Source organism: Coturnix japonica, chromosome 16 (genome assembly GCF_054131305.1).
Source record: "Coturnix japonica strain WE chromosome 16, WE-NBRP24, whole genome shotgun sequence".
Classification (NCBI taxonomy): Eukaryota; Metazoa; Chordata; class Aves; order Galliformes; family Phasianidae; genus Coturnix; species Coturnix japonica.
The window spans coordinates 965,137-981,877 of NC_140678.1; the positions used below are offsets into that span (position 1 = coordinate 965,137).

At 55.6% G+C, this 16,741-nt stretch overlaps 2 protein-coding genes across 5 annotated transcripts; one reads left to right on the forward strand and one right to left on the reverse strand.

Annotated features, from left to right (window-relative positions):
• Nucleotides 1-977: 977 nt before the first annotated feature.
• On the reverse strand, nucleotides 978-13,332 carry NRTN (neurturin). 4 transcript variants are annotated; one of them, XM_085517560.1, is made up of 4 exons: nucleotides 13,152-13,327; nucleotides 4,749-4,921; nucleotides 4,012-4,261; nucleotides 978-3,145 (listed from the first exon to the last, which is right to left on the reverse strand). In XM_085517560.1, the coding sequence occupies exons 2-4, from the start codon at nucleotides 4,770-4,772 to the stop codon at nucleotides 2,697-2,699; spliced, it is 723 nt and encodes a 240-aa protein (XP_085373686.1). In that variant the 5' UTR covers nucleotides 4,773-4,921; nucleotides 13,152-13,327; the 3' UTR covers nucleotides 978-2,696. The 4 variants fall into 4 exon arrangements, with proteins under 4 accessions (XP_085373686.1, XP_015742233.1, XP_015742232.1 ...); XM_015886747.3 differs by having other exon boundaries at nucleotides 981-3,145; nucleotides 4,749-4,918; nucleotides 13,152-13,332; XM_015886746.3 differs by having other exon boundaries at nucleotides 981-3,145; nucleotides 4,012-4,170; nucleotides 4,749-4,918; nucleotides 13,152-13,301.
• LOC146758150 (uncharacterized) lies at nucleotides 12,362-16,506 on the forward strand. The gene is made up of 2 exons (XM_085517562.1): nucleotides 12,362-12,763; nucleotides 13,553-16,506. The coding sequence occupies exons 1-2, from the start codon at nucleotides 12,433-12,435 to the stop codon at nucleotides 13,711-13,713; spliced, it is 492 nt and encodes a 163-aa protein (XP_085373688.1). The 5' UTR covers nucleotides 12,362-12,432; the 3' UTR covers nucleotides 13,714-16,506.
• The last annotated feature ends 235 nt before the right edge of the window (nucleotides 16,507-16,741 follow it).

Here is a 16,741-nt window from a genome sequence, read left to right on the forward strand (position 1 = left end):
CGTCGTCCTTTCCAGCCCTCCTGCTTTGGGTGATGGGCAAGCTGCAGGGTTGAAGACACCCCAAAAATGCCCAAAACGCAGCCCGACAGATGTTGCACACCGCTATTAGCAATCAGTAACGCATGGGGTGATGAGGAAGAGAGCCAGATGAGATTGCGCCGTAGCTTTGAACAGGGAATTTTCCATCCTTTTGCCTTTTCTGCATTGTAGACATTCTTCCGGACAGCTCCAGCTCCTATTACAGTGGAGACGGCTGAAGAAATGGAAAGCATTAAGGGAAAGAGCGGCGGTTCTATTGGAACCACATTTCCCTGCGCAGGCGGTGCGGGACGGGGCGATGCTCCCGGAGCTGGAGGACACACGTGTCCCCAAGAGGACAGCCCTGAGTGACACGCACGGAAGCGACACGCAAGCAAAAGCCACGGTCTGGCGATGGCCGCAGCGGCCCTGCTCGTCCCCCGGGTGTTGTGTGGCTGCACAGTGCAGCTGCAGCCCAGATGCACTCCCCAAACCATCGCACGCCGCCAACGTCAGCCGCTTCCCCCGCACCTCTGAGCGGGGTGAAAAAGGAAAGGGGGGGGAGAAATAAAGAAGAGGCGTTGCAGCCATCCGCATTGCTTCACAGCACGCTTCGCACCGGGGGTTTCCCAATGCTTTGGGGTGCTTTTGGGGTTGCAAAGTGCACCACAAGTTCAGCAGCACGAGGGTGCAAAGCTGCTGCTGACCTCAGCCCTACAAGCCCTGAAACCAATGGGTATCTCCAACACATCTCCAAAACCCGACACCAGGAGCAACACAACAGCTGCAAAACCTCAGCGTCACCTCTGCGCTCCCGGTGACACGGGGAGCTCGGTGCTAACCCTGCTGCACTGCTCCGCAGCACCTTCCTGTGCTGTAGGGCCTTTGGGTTTCGGTTGGTTGGTTTTGTTTCTTTTTTTTTTCTTCTTCTTTTTTTTTTTTTTTTTTTTTCTTTTTTGTTTAACTGGAGGCTTCTGCAACACAACTAATTTTAGTTTTATAGTAGTGAGAACTGGAAGGCAGCCCAAGCCCTTCAGAGCGCAGTTATTATTATTAGATTTGGGTGCGTTGTGTTGCTTTATTTGAGGGCGGGAGGGAGCTGTGGGCACAGCGCAGGTCACAAGCACGGATCCTTCTGCAGCTGCTTCTTTTGGGGTCACCTTTGTCACCTCCACCCCAAAATCCTGCCCATGTCCCCAATGGTCACGGACACATTATGGCACAGAGGTCCCCCAGCAGAGCCCTGCCATCGGAGCTTTCTCCCTCCGTGCCCAGGACATGACACCAATATTCTCCTTCTGTTTATGATTTGCTTTTTCTGGGAAGAGGGCCAAGGGGAGAAAACCCATCAATCCCAGGCAACAAATTTAGCCTGCCCAGAGAACGCAAAAGTCTGCGGTCTCATTTATTTCTCCGCAGAGTAAACAAGAGTGACACTGCTGTAAATGCAGAGTGGAGCCAAAGCCCAGGCCTGAGCCCTGTCCTGCATGCGCTCCAAGCTGTGCTGCCCCATTGGGAATCCCACACACCCTTAGGACAGAGCTGGGCTGGTTTTGGGGGATCCTCACCTGCTGCAGCCCGGCCGTGCTGGTGGCTCTGTGGCTCTGTGTCACCTCCATAGCAGTGGCACATCTCCAGCCCGGCTGCAGGCAGAGGGGCCGTGGGGTTAATCCAGTTACTGCAAATGATCCTACAAAGCGGCAGCTGCAGGGAGTGAGGGGATGGGGTGTGGGGAGTGGAGATGGAGCTTTTCCATGGTGTGCATGCAGCTCTGCACCTAATGTGGGGCTTTGGGGCACAGCACAGGGACCCCAGCACAGACACAGTGAAAACAGGAGATGTCAGCCCCACTTGGGACACCTGTAGCCATCCAACACCTCCTATGCCCACAACACCCCATAACACCAGGTGCCCTACAGACACACTGCACACATTAGATCCTGCACACACATCCCTGTCACCTCAACCGTGCAGCTCACAACCCCTCAGCAGGTGACATATCTGTGTGACAGCACCCAGTGCACAATGACACGGACAACATCTGTGCACAACACCCCACGTGTGTCACACCCTGAGCCCAGTGCCTGAGTCACACACCCAACCAGAGGGTCGGCTGATGGGAACCCCCTCAGTGGGACAACACTCACACTTACACCTTCCTCTGCAGCCCCACAGTCACAGCGCACACACGTGGGCAGGGAGCAGCGCTCGGGGCCACACGACTGTTGCAGTCTCTCCTCCTCCCACTGGACAAGGGGGGGGGGGGGGGGTCCATGGGGCATCTCTTCTTCTCCTCCATGGACAAAGAGGGTCCCAGTGGACATGGGGGGTCCATGGAGCATCACTTCGCCTCCCACAAGACGTGGAGGGTACGTGGGGCATCTCTCCTCCTCCCAATGGTCATGGAGGGTCTATGGGGCATCTCTCTTCCTCCCCCATGGACATGGAGGGTCCCAGTGGACCTGGGGGGGTCTGTGGGGCATTTCTCCTCCTCCCAATGGACACGGAGGGTCCATGGGGCAACTTTCCTCTTCCCAAATGGACATGGTAGGTCCACGGGTCATCTCTCCTCCTCCAACTGGACATGGGAGGTCCATGGGGCGTGCAGCGGTGCGGGGTCCATCCCCATCCCCACCACAAGCTTCGGCCCCATTGGGCCACCCCCCAACCCGGCCCTTTCACACACAGCCACACTCTTTGGCTGACAGCTCATTGACGGTGTAGTAGCGGTTGTAGGCATCCAAGAAGGAGACATCATCATCATAGGCCAGTGGTCTGCAGCAGGGCCGTGCACGCACCTTCTCCTTCCTGATCTTCTTCCTGCTGCGCACGCTCTTCAATGAGAGGTCATAGTTCCTGACGGCCGTGTCGCAGGTGCCGCTGCAGTATCGGAATAGCACGGTCTCATCTGACTCATAGCCCAGGCCCAACTCGCTGACGCTCACCTCCAGCTCCTTCAGGGCACAGGGTTTATGGCGGGCGCGTGCCCGCTTCATGCGGTTGCCCGCTTTGGGGAAGAGGGGCAGCTCGTGGCCACCCGAGTTCATGGCCTGGCTGTAGCGTTCCACTAGAGCCGAGATGAGCTGCCGGATCTCCCCTTCCGTGTAGCTCTCCAGCAGGCTGCTGTCTGCAAGAGAAGGGGCAGAAAGGTTTGGTGCCACAAAGCCAATCATGACTGTGAATCAGAGATCCCCCTCCCCATCCCTCCCCAGCATGAATGGGTTGATAGTGGTAGGATTAGGGGGAACATGGGAACCAGCATTCCAGGGTGGCATCACCCCAACTTGCCAGTGTGCAAAGACTTTTCCCAATCCCCATCAAGAGTTGATACTACAGTAAAGCCACCAGAGTGGTGAGGAACTCCAGCAAATGCAATATTTGGGATGTTTCCCCATTGCTTGTTGGAAGGGATGCTCACCAGAACCGCAACACGTGCTGCACACACACAGAGTCCAACCGCAGCTGGCAGCATCTTTGTCCCAATGTCCTAACCCTGAGCCCAGCCTGTGTCCAACCCAGCACTGAGGGGAAGCATGGAGGAAAGCAGAATTTGACAGCTTGTCATCAATGTCTAAATTTCAAACCAAGAAGTTCCTCTGGTTTGGAATAAAAGCAAACACGCCTGGGATTTCCTACAAGCTGCAAAGGGGTGAGTGGCGCTCTGGGGGAAGTTGCTGCAGGATGGAGCTGCTTCCCTTCGCTTCCAGCTCCTGTTTGACATTTTGCATTTGTAAAAATAGCATGGCAATTAACAGCAAAAAAAGGCCCTTTGGAGAAAAAAATGGGGGAAAAAAAAAGCAGCTCTTGGCAGGAAGATGAGCGGGAAGGTTTGCTGCCTTTTCTGTGCGTGGTTTTCCTGGGATGCTCCTGACCCCGTGCTTTGCTAAAGGCTCCCAACCCCTTGTGCAGGAGGAAGGGAGGGAAGGGAGAGGCTGTGGGGTGGGTGAGATAAAAGCAGCCCCGGTTGGTGCTGTGGGGTTTGTGGGTGCTTACACTGGGCAAGCAGAGAGCTGTGGCGTGGCAGGGCCCGGGGGGGTCTCCGCGGAGCCACCGGCAGCGAGGAAGAGGAGGAGGAGGAGGAGGATGCCCGTGAGGCTGGCGAGGAAGGCAAGGGGCTGTATGTCCGGCTTCCGTTGAACATGTCTCTACAAACTAAAATGGATAACATGGAACTGAGGAGCATCGATGCAATGGCTGCAAACTTCCATACCTTCATCTTAGAGCAAGTCAGAACATTGAAACTCTGCAAAACAGGCAAAACAAATATCCTTATTATGCCGCCTTCATCCGGGGGACCCTCTCCCACCCCTGTCCCCACGGCTCAGGTTGGCCAACAGCCCCCTGCTGGGCTCCAGCCCATCCTCTCTGTCCCCAGGAGCGGTCCAGATGGGACTGCAGTGGGGAAACTGAGGCACGGGATGTGGGCTGAGCAGGAGAAAGGCAAAGGTGATTCAGGAAGGGAAGCCCACTCCACCTCACGCTGAACCCCACTGCTCTGCCTCCACCTGCAGTAAGCACAGAGTGCAATGGGGAACAGGGTTGTGCTGCTCAACCTCCACCCAGATTCCTGCCCCAGCAGTGCACCAACACATCCATCCCCACTACACCAAAACCTGCAAAACCACAAGAACTACCCCACTCCATCAGCTCAATGGGACCAAAATTAGGAGCTGCAGCACCAGAAGGTCCCACATCACCCCAAAACCTGAAGGCAGCTGGGATGCCCTTACCTGACAGTGCTGGGATCTGTCCATCCAGAGGAGGTTGGACCCGGTGGGAGCTGATGGGTGCAGCCATTAAACCCCCATCACCGCCAGCCTTCGGAGAGCGGCGCTGACTCGCAGTCACCTCCCATCCCCTTTTTCTCATCTCAGCTCCTTGCAAACTCCAAACATTTCTCCTTCTTAAATAAATTTTCCACAGGGTGTTGGAGTTTTTTTGGGGGGGAGGAGAGAGAAGGGGAAGAAAAAAAACACAAAACACAACAAAACATAACCTGGTTTAGCAATATTTGCCAAATAGAATATACTGGAGGACTGAAAAAAAAGTGTTTATTTTAAAATGGAATTTGACAGATTCACTTTTACTGTTATTGCAGAAAACAACCCTGGGAGCTGTGCAAGTGCTGCCTTGTTGCTGGTAACACTTTATTTTACAGGATGCAGCTAATTACGCGTTAACTAGCAGTAATTATACGCCCCGTAGGTTACAAGATAATTGTAGAACCCAGCCAGAGCCTAAATATTTTCAACTGGGCTATAAACAATGCCAAGATAGAAAAAGAATAGTTTGGCCATATAAGGAGGTAAGATCATGAAATCCCTTCGTGGTACCGGGAGGCAGCGCCGGGACGACACACACAGAGCGCCACAGTGCCGGCGTTGGGCTGAGTGCTCATAGGGTGGATGGTGCCCCAGTGAGCTGTGGTGGGGAGGGTCACTGGGGGGCATCGAGGGGGTTTGCCCCATGGTTAATTGAGGGATTCCAGGCTGAGAGCAATGGGGAGAGGAAGGGGAATGCATGCTGGAAATGCTCGTGGGCATCAGAGAGGTGTGGCGAAGCAATGGGGGATGGCGTTGAGGATTTAGATGCGGTGCTGTAGGGTTGGAGATGGGTAGGACACACAGCACGGCGTGGCCAACCCCAGGGAAGGGCTTTTGGCTCATTCTGAGCCCATAACATTTCAGCAGGGCGGGTTCAGCCTCACACATCCCGTACAAAAGCTCCTCTCTGGGCAGCCAACAATTGTGGCCCCCACCCGCTCGCTGGTGACCTTTCCAAAAGCTGGATGGAACTCTGGCTCCAGCATGCAAAACAGTCAGAAACAAAAATGATTCATAGAAGCATAGAATCATAGGATGGCCTGGGTTGAAAAGGACCACAATTCTCATCCAGTTTCAACCCCCTGCTATGTGCAGGGTTGCCAACCAGCAGCCCAGGCTGCCCAGAGCCACATCCAGCCTGGCCTTGAATGCCTGCAGGGATGGGGCATCCACAGCCTCCTTGGGAAACCTGTTTCAGTGTGATTCCAAGCTTGCCTTTGGTTTATCTCATTCTAAAAAGCCCCAGACCCCACCTGCCAACCTGTGGGGAAAGCAGAAGTCAGTGCCCCCTAAGCTGCCCATGGGATCGGCATCTCTTGGTTGGGTATCACAGCACTCACTCCCACTGGCTCAGGGAGCACCAGGCTCTTCCCAGCCCTCCATGAGATCCCATCTTGGTTACACTGCTGCTGCTCCTCCTGGGCTCAACAAAAGGCCAAAGGCTGCACTTGGATTTTCTTCTGGAGAACAGCCTGAAAGCACTGAGCTCTCCCGAATTCTCCTGATAATCCATCAATGCAATGGTACACATCCAGCCGCACTGTGCCTGCTGCCAAGCGAGAAACTTGATCCTGCAGGAGGAAACCCTTCCCAGCATCCCCGCTCTGCAGAAGCACCAAACCGAGCCCACACTTCTCTGCATCCTCCCCGTGGTCCTCCCCAGGAGGCTCCGCATCCTGAAGAACTGGAAATCTCACTAAAAACAATGGCCAGCAGCACAGCTGAGGTTCATGATCTTGGCTCCCCTCTGCCCGTCGCTGGGGTCAGCGCCCTGCCCAGCTCCCATCTCAGCCCAAAGCATTAAGTCCATCCCTTGGTTCCGTGTGTGCTTCTCCCTGCCCCCATTGCTCTGCAAAATGTAGAAGCAATGGAGCTTGGCTTCTAGCTGGAGATTTCTTCTGGAATTTCTCATGCCTTTCTCTGCTCAGTGGGGGTGCAGCATTCCCATCCCATGGACTCACCAACGCCCGCAGGCTGCGTTGTATTCGTGACCGTGTGGGCTTCATCCACTTCTCACGCTCTCAGGTTTTCTCATCCACGACCATTTCCAGCTGTAAAGCCGACTCATGTCATCCTTCATGCTGCTCAACAGCTCAGCTCCCAATGGAACAAGGCAAGGGGAGAAGCCGAGCTTCATTTTTTACCCTAAACCCTTCTCTATGGCGGAGGGAGGGGGAAGAAGAGACGTGCGAACGTTCCGTCCTCGTGCTTTGAAGCCTAGAAGCCAGGGCGCCCAAAAGACATTATATTGTAAGTATGTCATAAATTTTCAGTCGATTCATGCTTCCGGGCATTGATTCATTATTTTCAAGCTCTCGGCCTCGGCCACGGCGCGAGAATGGATGAGGCCACGGAGTGGCCGAGGTTTTTGGCAACACGAAACACTTGGAAAGATCAAGGCCTTGACGGGACATCAGAGAGAGCTTCCACCTGCCACACTGTTTATTTTAGTGCCTTACATGGGAGCCAAGCTGCTTTGAAATCCCGGCTCCTCATGACTCACCCTGTAGGAATTAAACAATTTCCATCCCGGCTCTGTGCTGCGGTGGAGCAGCTCTGGGGCTGCGGTTCTTCCAGGCTCCTGGAGAAGTCAATGGATCAAGCAGCTCCCAGGGGTCCCAGCACCACTGGTGAGGATGGGGACAGTGTGGTGCTTGGACAGAATGTCCCACAAATGGCCCCGAGTTGGTAAGATCCCATCTGGAAGTGCAACCCCCAAATGGCATCGCTGTGTCCGAGTGCTGTAGGGTGGATGCTGTGCTGAGAAGGGCTGCAGTGGGAATGCCAATGCTGCAGGGTCAGAACAGCCTCAAAGTGGCAACACAGCCTGAAATGGGGTGCAATGAAAGGAAACATGCCCCGAGCCCCAATCTGAGGGCTTAATGAATTAGCATTAAGTGGATGCAGAGAGGAGAGAAAGAAAGGTCCCCAACTCCAGCTGTATTTCAGGGCTGCTCTGTGCCAGCAGCCCCGTGGCAGACAGCAGCTGGGCACATCAAGGCAGCAGCACCGTGCACAAAGCACATGTGGGTTTGGGGCATCTCGGTGCCCACAGAGCCGTACTGTTACTGCTCCCTTGCTCCTCCCCAGCTCTCCCCATGTACTCTAAGTAAAACCAGAACCCCGCGCTCCACATGGATCTGCTTTCCCAAAGTGAAAATCAGCCCAAGGCGAGGAGCTGCAATGCTCTCCCTGCAGCCCCACTTTCCCTCATTCCTCCCACAGCCCCTCGTGCTCCACTGCCCACTCCATGGGGCTGCAGGGAGAGGACCAGCAGGGTCAGGGTGATGTGGCTGCATCCCTTGTCCCTACTACTAACTCTCCCAATGGGCAGTCCCTTTAATGACTTTTATCCACTGATTCAATGGGTTTAACCAGCATCAGAAGCCACCTTTTGTGCTAAGAGATGGGAACGGAGAGGTAAAAATGCAGGGAAATGTTTTGTGATTTCATTGCTCAGCATCAGCCAGAGCAGAGAGCGCGAATGCAAAATCACTTTGAGGTGGTAGTAAACCAAGGATGTGAAACACAACACGAGAGCAAAACACTGCACAGAAATGGCCCTTTGATGGGCAGGAAAAGAAAATAGAGCATGGAAGCACTCCTGTCAACACCGGAGGACTCTCCCCAGAATCTTTACGACCAACACCAAGATGGAACATGGAGGCAAAGAGGAAATCAAAGCTAACGTGAGCCAAAAAGCCACACGTAAGACAGCCCAGACACCCATGGGTGCTGACAAATGGAGCTTCTCTAGCCCCAAATTTCCCACTCCTGCCAAAACCTGCTCTGAACGACAGCTCTTTTGGAGCAACGAACCAACCCCTCCAATGCTAAATAACCGCACGATGCCAGAATGAGGTGGTTTGCTGAAGGAAACTAATTGCTGTGGCTTGTTTGAACAACCCCAGTGCCTGGGGAAATAGGGTTAAAAGCTTACATTTTGGCAGCAGGGCTGAGCCCGGGCCCCAGATGTGTTTTTCTCTGGGCCAATTTCGACACCACTGGTATCCGCAGAACCTCCTCCTGCACTGAGGAAGTCACTGTGGGACTCAGCAGGACCAGAATGTGGTCCTAAAAGCAATAGAGCAAGCAATGCCACCTCCAGCCCAGCACTGGGGCATCACTCCGTCTGGCTGCTCTTTTTTTCCCCCATATCTGCTGTTTTTGCACAGAAGGAGCTGGTTTGTCAAGGCGCCCGCAGGGGATTACAGCGCTTTGCTGAGGGCAGGGAGACCCGATAGAGGTTTGCAAATCCAATTTGCACTAAACCCTTCCAGTGGGTTTTGGACAGTGCACGGGATAATATCACATTAGCATTTACCATCCGACTCCAGCAGCAGCTGCCGACATATTGAAGCATTTAGCGTTGCTCCACAGCGACTGAATGAGGAATTCCTCCTGAGACGGCGGAGTGCTGGGAATGGAGCTGGGAATACAGCTGCCATGAGGAGCTGTAGGGCATAAGGGAGCTGTAGGGTCACCGTGAGGAGCTGTAGGGCCACCACGAGGAACTGATGATGGAGCTGTAGGGTGAAAGGGAGCTCTAGGGCCACCACAAGGAGATGGAAGGCTACCATGATGGAGCTGTAGGCCATAAGGGAGTTGTAGGGTCACCAGGAGGAGCTGAAGGCTGTGATGGAGCTGTAAGGCCACCATGAGTACTCCCTGTTTCCTCTTCTCTAGGCCTAACAAACCGAGGGACCTCAGCTGTTCCTCATGCTCTCTGAACCCTTTGCCATCTTGTTGCCCTCCTTTGGACACTCTCTAAACGTTTTGAGTCCTTCCTGCCCAGTGAGATGCCCTCCAAACTCCATTTCAGCAGCCCAAAAGGGTTGGTTTGGAGGTTCAAAGCTGGGATATGATGAGGGCTGTAGACAATGGGGAAGCTCAGGGCTTTCCATAGGGGTATGGGGGATCTGAGCAGCTTCCATAAGCACAAAGCTTTGCCCTCAGTGCAAGCATTGAATGCCTCTTGCCTCCTCCTGCTGCTCCACTGCTGGCACTGTCCTTCCCAGATGGCTCCATAGAGCTGCTAAGCCTCAAAAATGCAGTCTTAATAAGCCAGCACCACTTAACGAAGACAGCAGCTGCCCTGCAAAACCACAGGCAAGCCGTCCTATAGGGGACAGCCCAGAGGGACAGGACAGAGCGCCTGCCCCAAGGGGTGTGTGTGCATTGGTTTGTCCCCATGTTACCTGCTTTGGTCCCCTGCCTTATGCATGGGCATGATGATCATCTGTTCTGCCACATGCAAGGCAACAGAGAAGGAAAATCCCAAGGAACAATGAAATGTCTCATCTGGGAGCATCCCATGGCTGCTGCCACTTGGGAACCGCAGTGCCACGGCATCACAGGGATGCAGGGACCACAACCCCAAATAGGAGTGGGGGCTCTGCCCCATCCAGGGGTCCGTCAGCCCATCAGCTCTTTAAAGTAGAGGATCAGAGAGCAACAACCACCGCAATAAATGCACTGTGTGCTCCCTGACCAGCCACAGCCAACAACAACATCATTAACAGCAAAAAGAAAACACAAGAAGCAGCACAGAAGCTGCTGCCTGGTCACAATCTGAGCACTCGGTGCTTTTGCAGCTCTGCTGCTGGAGGAAGGCACAGAGGTGGGCGAGAGCAGCTCTCAGCCATGGGATGTGACCACAGAGCTGCTCCCAGCCCTGCAGTGGGACTGATTGCTTGCTTTAAGAACTGCCATTTGCTTGGTTCCTCCTGGGATGCATTTTTCGTCCCTGGGAAGGACACGAGATAAGTTTACAGACCTCTTCACTCAACCAACATTGCCTGGAAGAGCAGCCAAGGTGAAATCAAGGGCTTTCCATAGCTCCATTATGGCAAACTCTGCTCCGGGGCGACTCAGTGGCATCACCCAGGAGAACTCATAGCTGTGGTCTCAGCACTGCACGTCCCCACAGCCTCCCAGACCCTGCAAGCTCAGCCTGGCCAATGTTCAAAGGAAACCTTTTTCTGCTTGGAAAAAGATGTGATTCCATCCGAATCAAAACACGTCACGAAAAGCAGCATTGATGGCACCGACATTCCTTGTCAGGGGGCTGACAGGGCTGGTCTTTGAACAGCTGTGGGAGGAAATGCTTTTTTGTCATCATTTGAGAACAACGCGGTGGCAAACGACTGTTTCAATTTAGCTCTTTGGATGCGGAGTTACAAAGTTTGGGCTTTCGTGACAAAGAAGTGAAGGGAGCAAAACTGCTTGTGGCATTTCCCTTCCTGAGGCAGCAGTGGAGGGGCTGGCTCCTTCCCATGCAGGGGATGCTCCTTCCCATGCAGGGGATGCTCCTTCCCATGAGAGCATCCCTGTGGCACCAGCAGGATCCAGCTTGTGTTTCTTTTCCATTCTTCCAACTTCAGTGAGGAAAGACTGCTCCAAATGGGCCAAATCACTGGAAGAGCTGTGCTGGGGGGGATTCCTTTGGTCTGATCTGCAAATAAAGGGGCTGGAGCATGATGCTCGTCCAGATCAAGACATCAGCCAGCCCCAGAGCTGCATCCCTGCAGCATCTTTTGGGGATGCCAATGGCATGGCAGAGGGCACACAGCGTCCTGATCCTGACCTCCCCACCAGAGCTGTCCCTGCTCTTAGTGAGAGGTTGGCTCCTGGCAGCAGGGCTCTGCACACATGCTTTAGCTTGGAGCAGCATGGAAAGTGCCTGCAGCACCAGGGGAGAAAACACAGCAGTGAAACACACCATCCCTGAGCCACGTGCCTGGGCCATCCATCCACCCTGCAGCATCCCCTGTCAGCCACATCTCGGCCTCATGGGATGCTCCAGGAGAGGATGCTGCCATTGCCAGGCAGCCCCAAACACAGCCAGGGGATCCCATTGAGAGAACAGGGAGCTGCGGAGCACTGAGCTGTGATTCACGGCTGCACCATGGGAGGGCACCCAGTGCAGCCACCACCAGCCCTGCTCTGCACCCACTGAACTCTCCCTGTGCACCCAGGGGTGCTCCCAACCCGGGGACCCCCAGTTCCTGTGCCTGCATGTCCCTGGCTACATGTCCTAGTAAGCTGAGCCAGCTCCTGCATCCAGCTCAGGGTGCTTCAAGCTGCTGGGTGCTCCCACCCACCCCAAATTTGCAGCCATGCAACGTGAGAGCAGCCCGGTGCTGCAGGTGCCTCTGATCTGTTGCTATTAAAACACACAAGCCAACAAACCAGACACAATGAGATGTAGAAATGAAACACAAAGAGTTTGTTTCCCCCCATCACTGCTGCGGTGGGGACATGGGACAGATGGAAGCCCCCTGTGCAGCAGGCAGGTGCCTGGTTTTGTCTCTAAGGACTCTTACAACGATGCCACATCCCAGCGTGGCATCACCAGCTCTGCTGTGCCACCCGGATTCGGTGCTGCTTTGGGGCACACGTGGGCCCCAGATACAGCCAACAGCATTAAAAACCAACGGGCAAACGAGTGTTTAAACCTCTGCAAACCTCCTTTCAGGGCCCTCCCGTCCCCACCTGATTCCTCCGCTCCGCATCACGCCGCGTCTCCGCGCTTCTGCTGTCGGACCCGGCAGCGCACAGCGATGCAGGAGCGGGGATTCGGGATCCACGGATGAACCCGCTGACAGAACCGGGACTTCAACACGGGACCGGGATTCACCCGGAGCTCCCGACCGCCGCCGGCCGCCCCTCCCACCGCAACGCCCCGGCGCCGAACTGCGGGTCGGCTCCCCGAGCTGCGATCGGATTTAAATCAGTGCCGGCCACGAGCTACCATATATGTGCAATAAAGACATCTGAGGTCTACGTTGTTTTGTTAAAGCCTTCGTACGGAGAGTGGGAAATTCCCTCCCTCGACGCCACGCTGCCGTCGGCCTCCGGTCCCCGCGGAGCTCCGGATGCCGCGGATCGGAGGGACCCGATGAAGGCAGAGCCGGGACGAGGTGACGGTGCTGCGGATCTTTTCCGTTTCTTAAACTAATATTTAGACAGGACGCGTTTTCTCTCCTAACGCGATCGCGCCGCACCACGAGCCGTCCGAGCCGTGTTTGCCTTTCTGCGCTGCGGGACGCGCTCCAAGTATGAAGCGAACTCCCCCGGCAGCACCAACGGCACCGGGCGGGCGGGGGGCAGCGGGGGGCAGCCCGGTTCAGGGACCACCGCTTCGTGGGGCGGCTCCGTTTGTTGGGCTCCGGCTGTTGTGCACCGGGGCTGCGAGGGGACAGCGGCAGAGCCGGGCTCGGAGCGACCCCCGGGGGTGCGGGAAGGGTCTGTGCGGGGTCCGTGCAGGTGCTCCCATTGCACGGGGTGGGGGGGATTTGGGGTTCTTACCTGCAGGCCGGGCCGGTGCGCAGCGCTCAGCGGCTCCGTGCCGGGATCGGGACACGCGTGGGACCGGGAGCCGCCATCAGCGAGAAGCGGTTCGGTTCGGTTCGCTGGAGCTGAGCCCAACACGGCTCGGTTCGGCTGTGGCACGGCGGCAGCACGGCTCGGCTCAGCACGGCGCGGGGGGGGGCTCGGCCACCGCCTCCTCCCCGCGGCGGGGGGCGGGTTTGGAGCGGGTCGGCTCCCGAGCCCCGCCCGGTCCCGCCTCCCTCCCCCCGGTCCCGGGCTGAGCTCCGGGCCGAGCTCCGGGGCCGCTCCCGCCGCCCGGTGCCGCTCCCGGTGCCGCTGCGCACCCCGTGCATCGTTTGATCTAATCCGTAATTTCTTTTCTTTTCCGTTTGCCAAAGGGAATAAGAAACAGTTCGGAGCGGCGGAGAGATGGGGGTCGGTCCTCCACCCCCCACGGAGCTCGGGGACGAGGAGCGGTGTGACAACGTCTGAGCCATCAGCCCCCCTGCCAGGCTGCAGCGATGCTCTAATATGGAGATTGGGGAGAAGTTATTTCTAATCATAAAGAAATCCAGGTCAGTCAGACAAAGAGCGATGTCAAGGAACTGAAGTCCTAAGAGAAACACATCGAGTTGAAGGCAAACAGAGGCTCAAAGTGCTGCAGCCCCAAGAGGGGACACCGGGCCCTGGCAGCTGATGGGACACGGGGTGACCTTGGGATGCTCCACAAGAGCCAAGGACATCCCCTCCCTTTATCTCAGCTGTCTCCTAACGGGACGAGCACTTCTCCAGCCACATCCGTGCCCTTGTGCTCACTGCAGCCCTGCAGCAAGGCTGGAAGCATCCCCGCTGCTCCCCTGGCTCCTGCGTGGTGACCACAGAAAGTCAATTTAGCCAAGAGAAAGAAGCAGAAAGCGCCGTTTCTTTCAGTTTTGGTGGCAAACAGCTCCTGCTGCTCTCTGCCCCGCCATCATTACGCTCCAGAGTTAACAGCCTCCGCGCTCTCATCCCCTCTGCACGGCCCTCAGCACCGGAGAACCCCTCCCTCCCTATGTGGGAAAGCAGCAAGATGTGCAAACAGGCGCTGCAGCAGAACCCGAGCAGCTTAATGACTTCTTTTTTCCCCCATTGTCCGGTCCTTCATCCCCCCTCCCCCCCCCCCCCCCACCTAAACTGTTTGTTTTCCAGCAGCTTTTGGAAGAAACGCGATCCGAGCGCTGGGTCGGCCGTTGTGCAACGCGGAGGGCGCAGGCTGGGGCAGGCTGAGATCGGGCTTTGTGCCCACCTGGGGCACCTGGCTGTGGGCTGGGGAGGGTCCTGGCAGCAACCTGCACTTCCTAGAGCAAACAAACAAACAGAGACCCGGAGTTCACAGCGTGGAGTTGGGGGTTGGGGGGGGGGTGAACTGAAATCCTGTTTGCTGGGATCGCTGGGGGGAAAGCAGCAGGAGGTAAACAAAGCAAAGCTAATTGGCTTGGCGGTTAGGTGAGCTGGCAGCCAGCGGGATGCTTGCTTTTGGGGACAGATTAAAGCCAAGCTAAGTGTCACCCTTTGCACCTGAAGGCGTCCCCTCTATGGTCCCCCAGGTTCCAGCTCATCACAGTTATCAGGGACTCTCAGGAAGGAACAGCACACCAGCACTCTGACTAACTTGCTGGGCTCAGGATCCATCTGAAATAAATGGAGGGATGCTGAAGCAGCAGTGAGAATCCCCAAGCCCCCGGCAGCACGTGGAGCAGCACCTCCATCACTCCACTCCGCACTCTCCCATCCAAGCAGAGCACTGCCTGCTGGACACTGCGGTGTTGCATTGCAGGGTGAGTGCTGGAGATGCTGAAGAGACCAAAAAAAGAGACAAATCTGGTTGGGAAGGAATACAGGTGCCCTTTGAAAGCAAATCATGCTGGGTACCACTAAAGGGGCTGCTCTTGGTGTGGGGTGCTCAGGAGGAAATGGCCATTGGAACTGGAGGGATCGGAGGTCTAAAAACTCAGCACTCCTCTATGTCATGCTCCTTCCTTCTCCTGCCTTCCTCCTGTTTGTTTGTGCAAGCATTTCCCATCATGATGATGGGACCCCCAACCCCAGTGCACAATCAACACCGAGTGCTGCCAAATGGGAGCCCTATGGGTCCAGACCCAAGTGCTGCTTTACTCCCCAGCATAATGATACTCCACTTTGATATGTCCAGCAGCATCCCACGCTCCCCTCGTGCTCTGCAAGCAGAAGGCAGCAGCAGTCCTGCCAAAACCCCAGTAGCTGCTGAGCAAACAGCCTAATGTGAACCAGCCCTGACAGAGCGGGAGGGAACGTGCCCGAAAAAGCATCGAAAAAGCATTTCAGAGCCGTAACAAAAGCACATGATGTCACAGAGGCATTGGAGTGCTCAGGAAGCGCAGCCTGGGACCATTTGCATCTTTCCTTTTAACTAACATTTTCCTAATGATGTGTGCAGTGTGCTGAGTGATACGCAGTTTCCATCGGCACTGGGGGGTTTTGTTTGAGAGCCCAAATGTCCTCGTGCCTGGCCCCACACCTCAGCCCTTCTCCTGAAAGCAAAAGAGCAAATGAAGCACAGGGAGCAACCGATGGGCTCCGGTTGAGGTCTGGGAGCTGCTGCTGTTTGCTTTGGCTGCCTCCCATTGACCAGCCAAGCTGCCCTTGATCCGCGTGGGTTTATTCGGCCCCACGCTGATGCCTTGTAGGATAACAGAGAGCTCTTCTGCTCCTCTGGGAATTCCTGCTTGCAGCTGCACAAGCAGCGTGGTGGGGTCTGCTGGGCACATTGGCTTCATGGAGGTGCTTGTGTGTGTGGTAAGAGAGCCCAGAAATGAGCAGTCTGGGGATGCATCCTGGCTGTGTGTGACCTCTGGAGTGGCACATTCAGCCACTGTGCTTCCAAACATCTCCCTGTGGTGCAGCCCAGCCCATCCAATGTGAGAAGCTGTGGAGGAAATAGAATCATAGAATCGTGGTGTGGTTGGGTTGGAAAGGACCTCAAAGCCCACCCAGTTCCAAGTCCCTGCCATGGCCTGGCTGCCCCATACCAGCTCAGTCTGCTCAGGGCCCATCCATGGCTTCAGGTACCTCCGAGGATGGGACACTCTCTTTTTGGAGAGCTCTTGTGCTCTCAGACTGGCCGTCCTTAAGGAGCTCCATGCAGCTCCATTCCTTTGTCCCTAAGGCCAGCTTCCCAGGGGATCTCAACCAACAATTCCTTAAATAGGGATGACACCGTGCAACAGAGCCCAGTGCAAACCCAATGCCATCAGCTGCAGTCCCAGCTGCAACAAAGTCTTGGACATCTTCCCATCTCTACATCACCCTGAGAAGCTCTGGCTTCCCACCTGAGGTTAGCCCTGCTCCGTGCTCCCACTCACAGCCTTATCCATTGGATTCCTGGAGAGGAACCACCAGAATAGGGTGAAAAATTGGCAGCAGACAGCAAGTACATGGTACGGAATGTCACGCTCCAAATCCACCACTAACAAGTGTCCATAAACACCGTGGGGGGAAACCTAAGCAATTAAGTCATTTTCAATGTCAAATAGCCCACGGACCCCACATTCGGACATGACAGATGAACA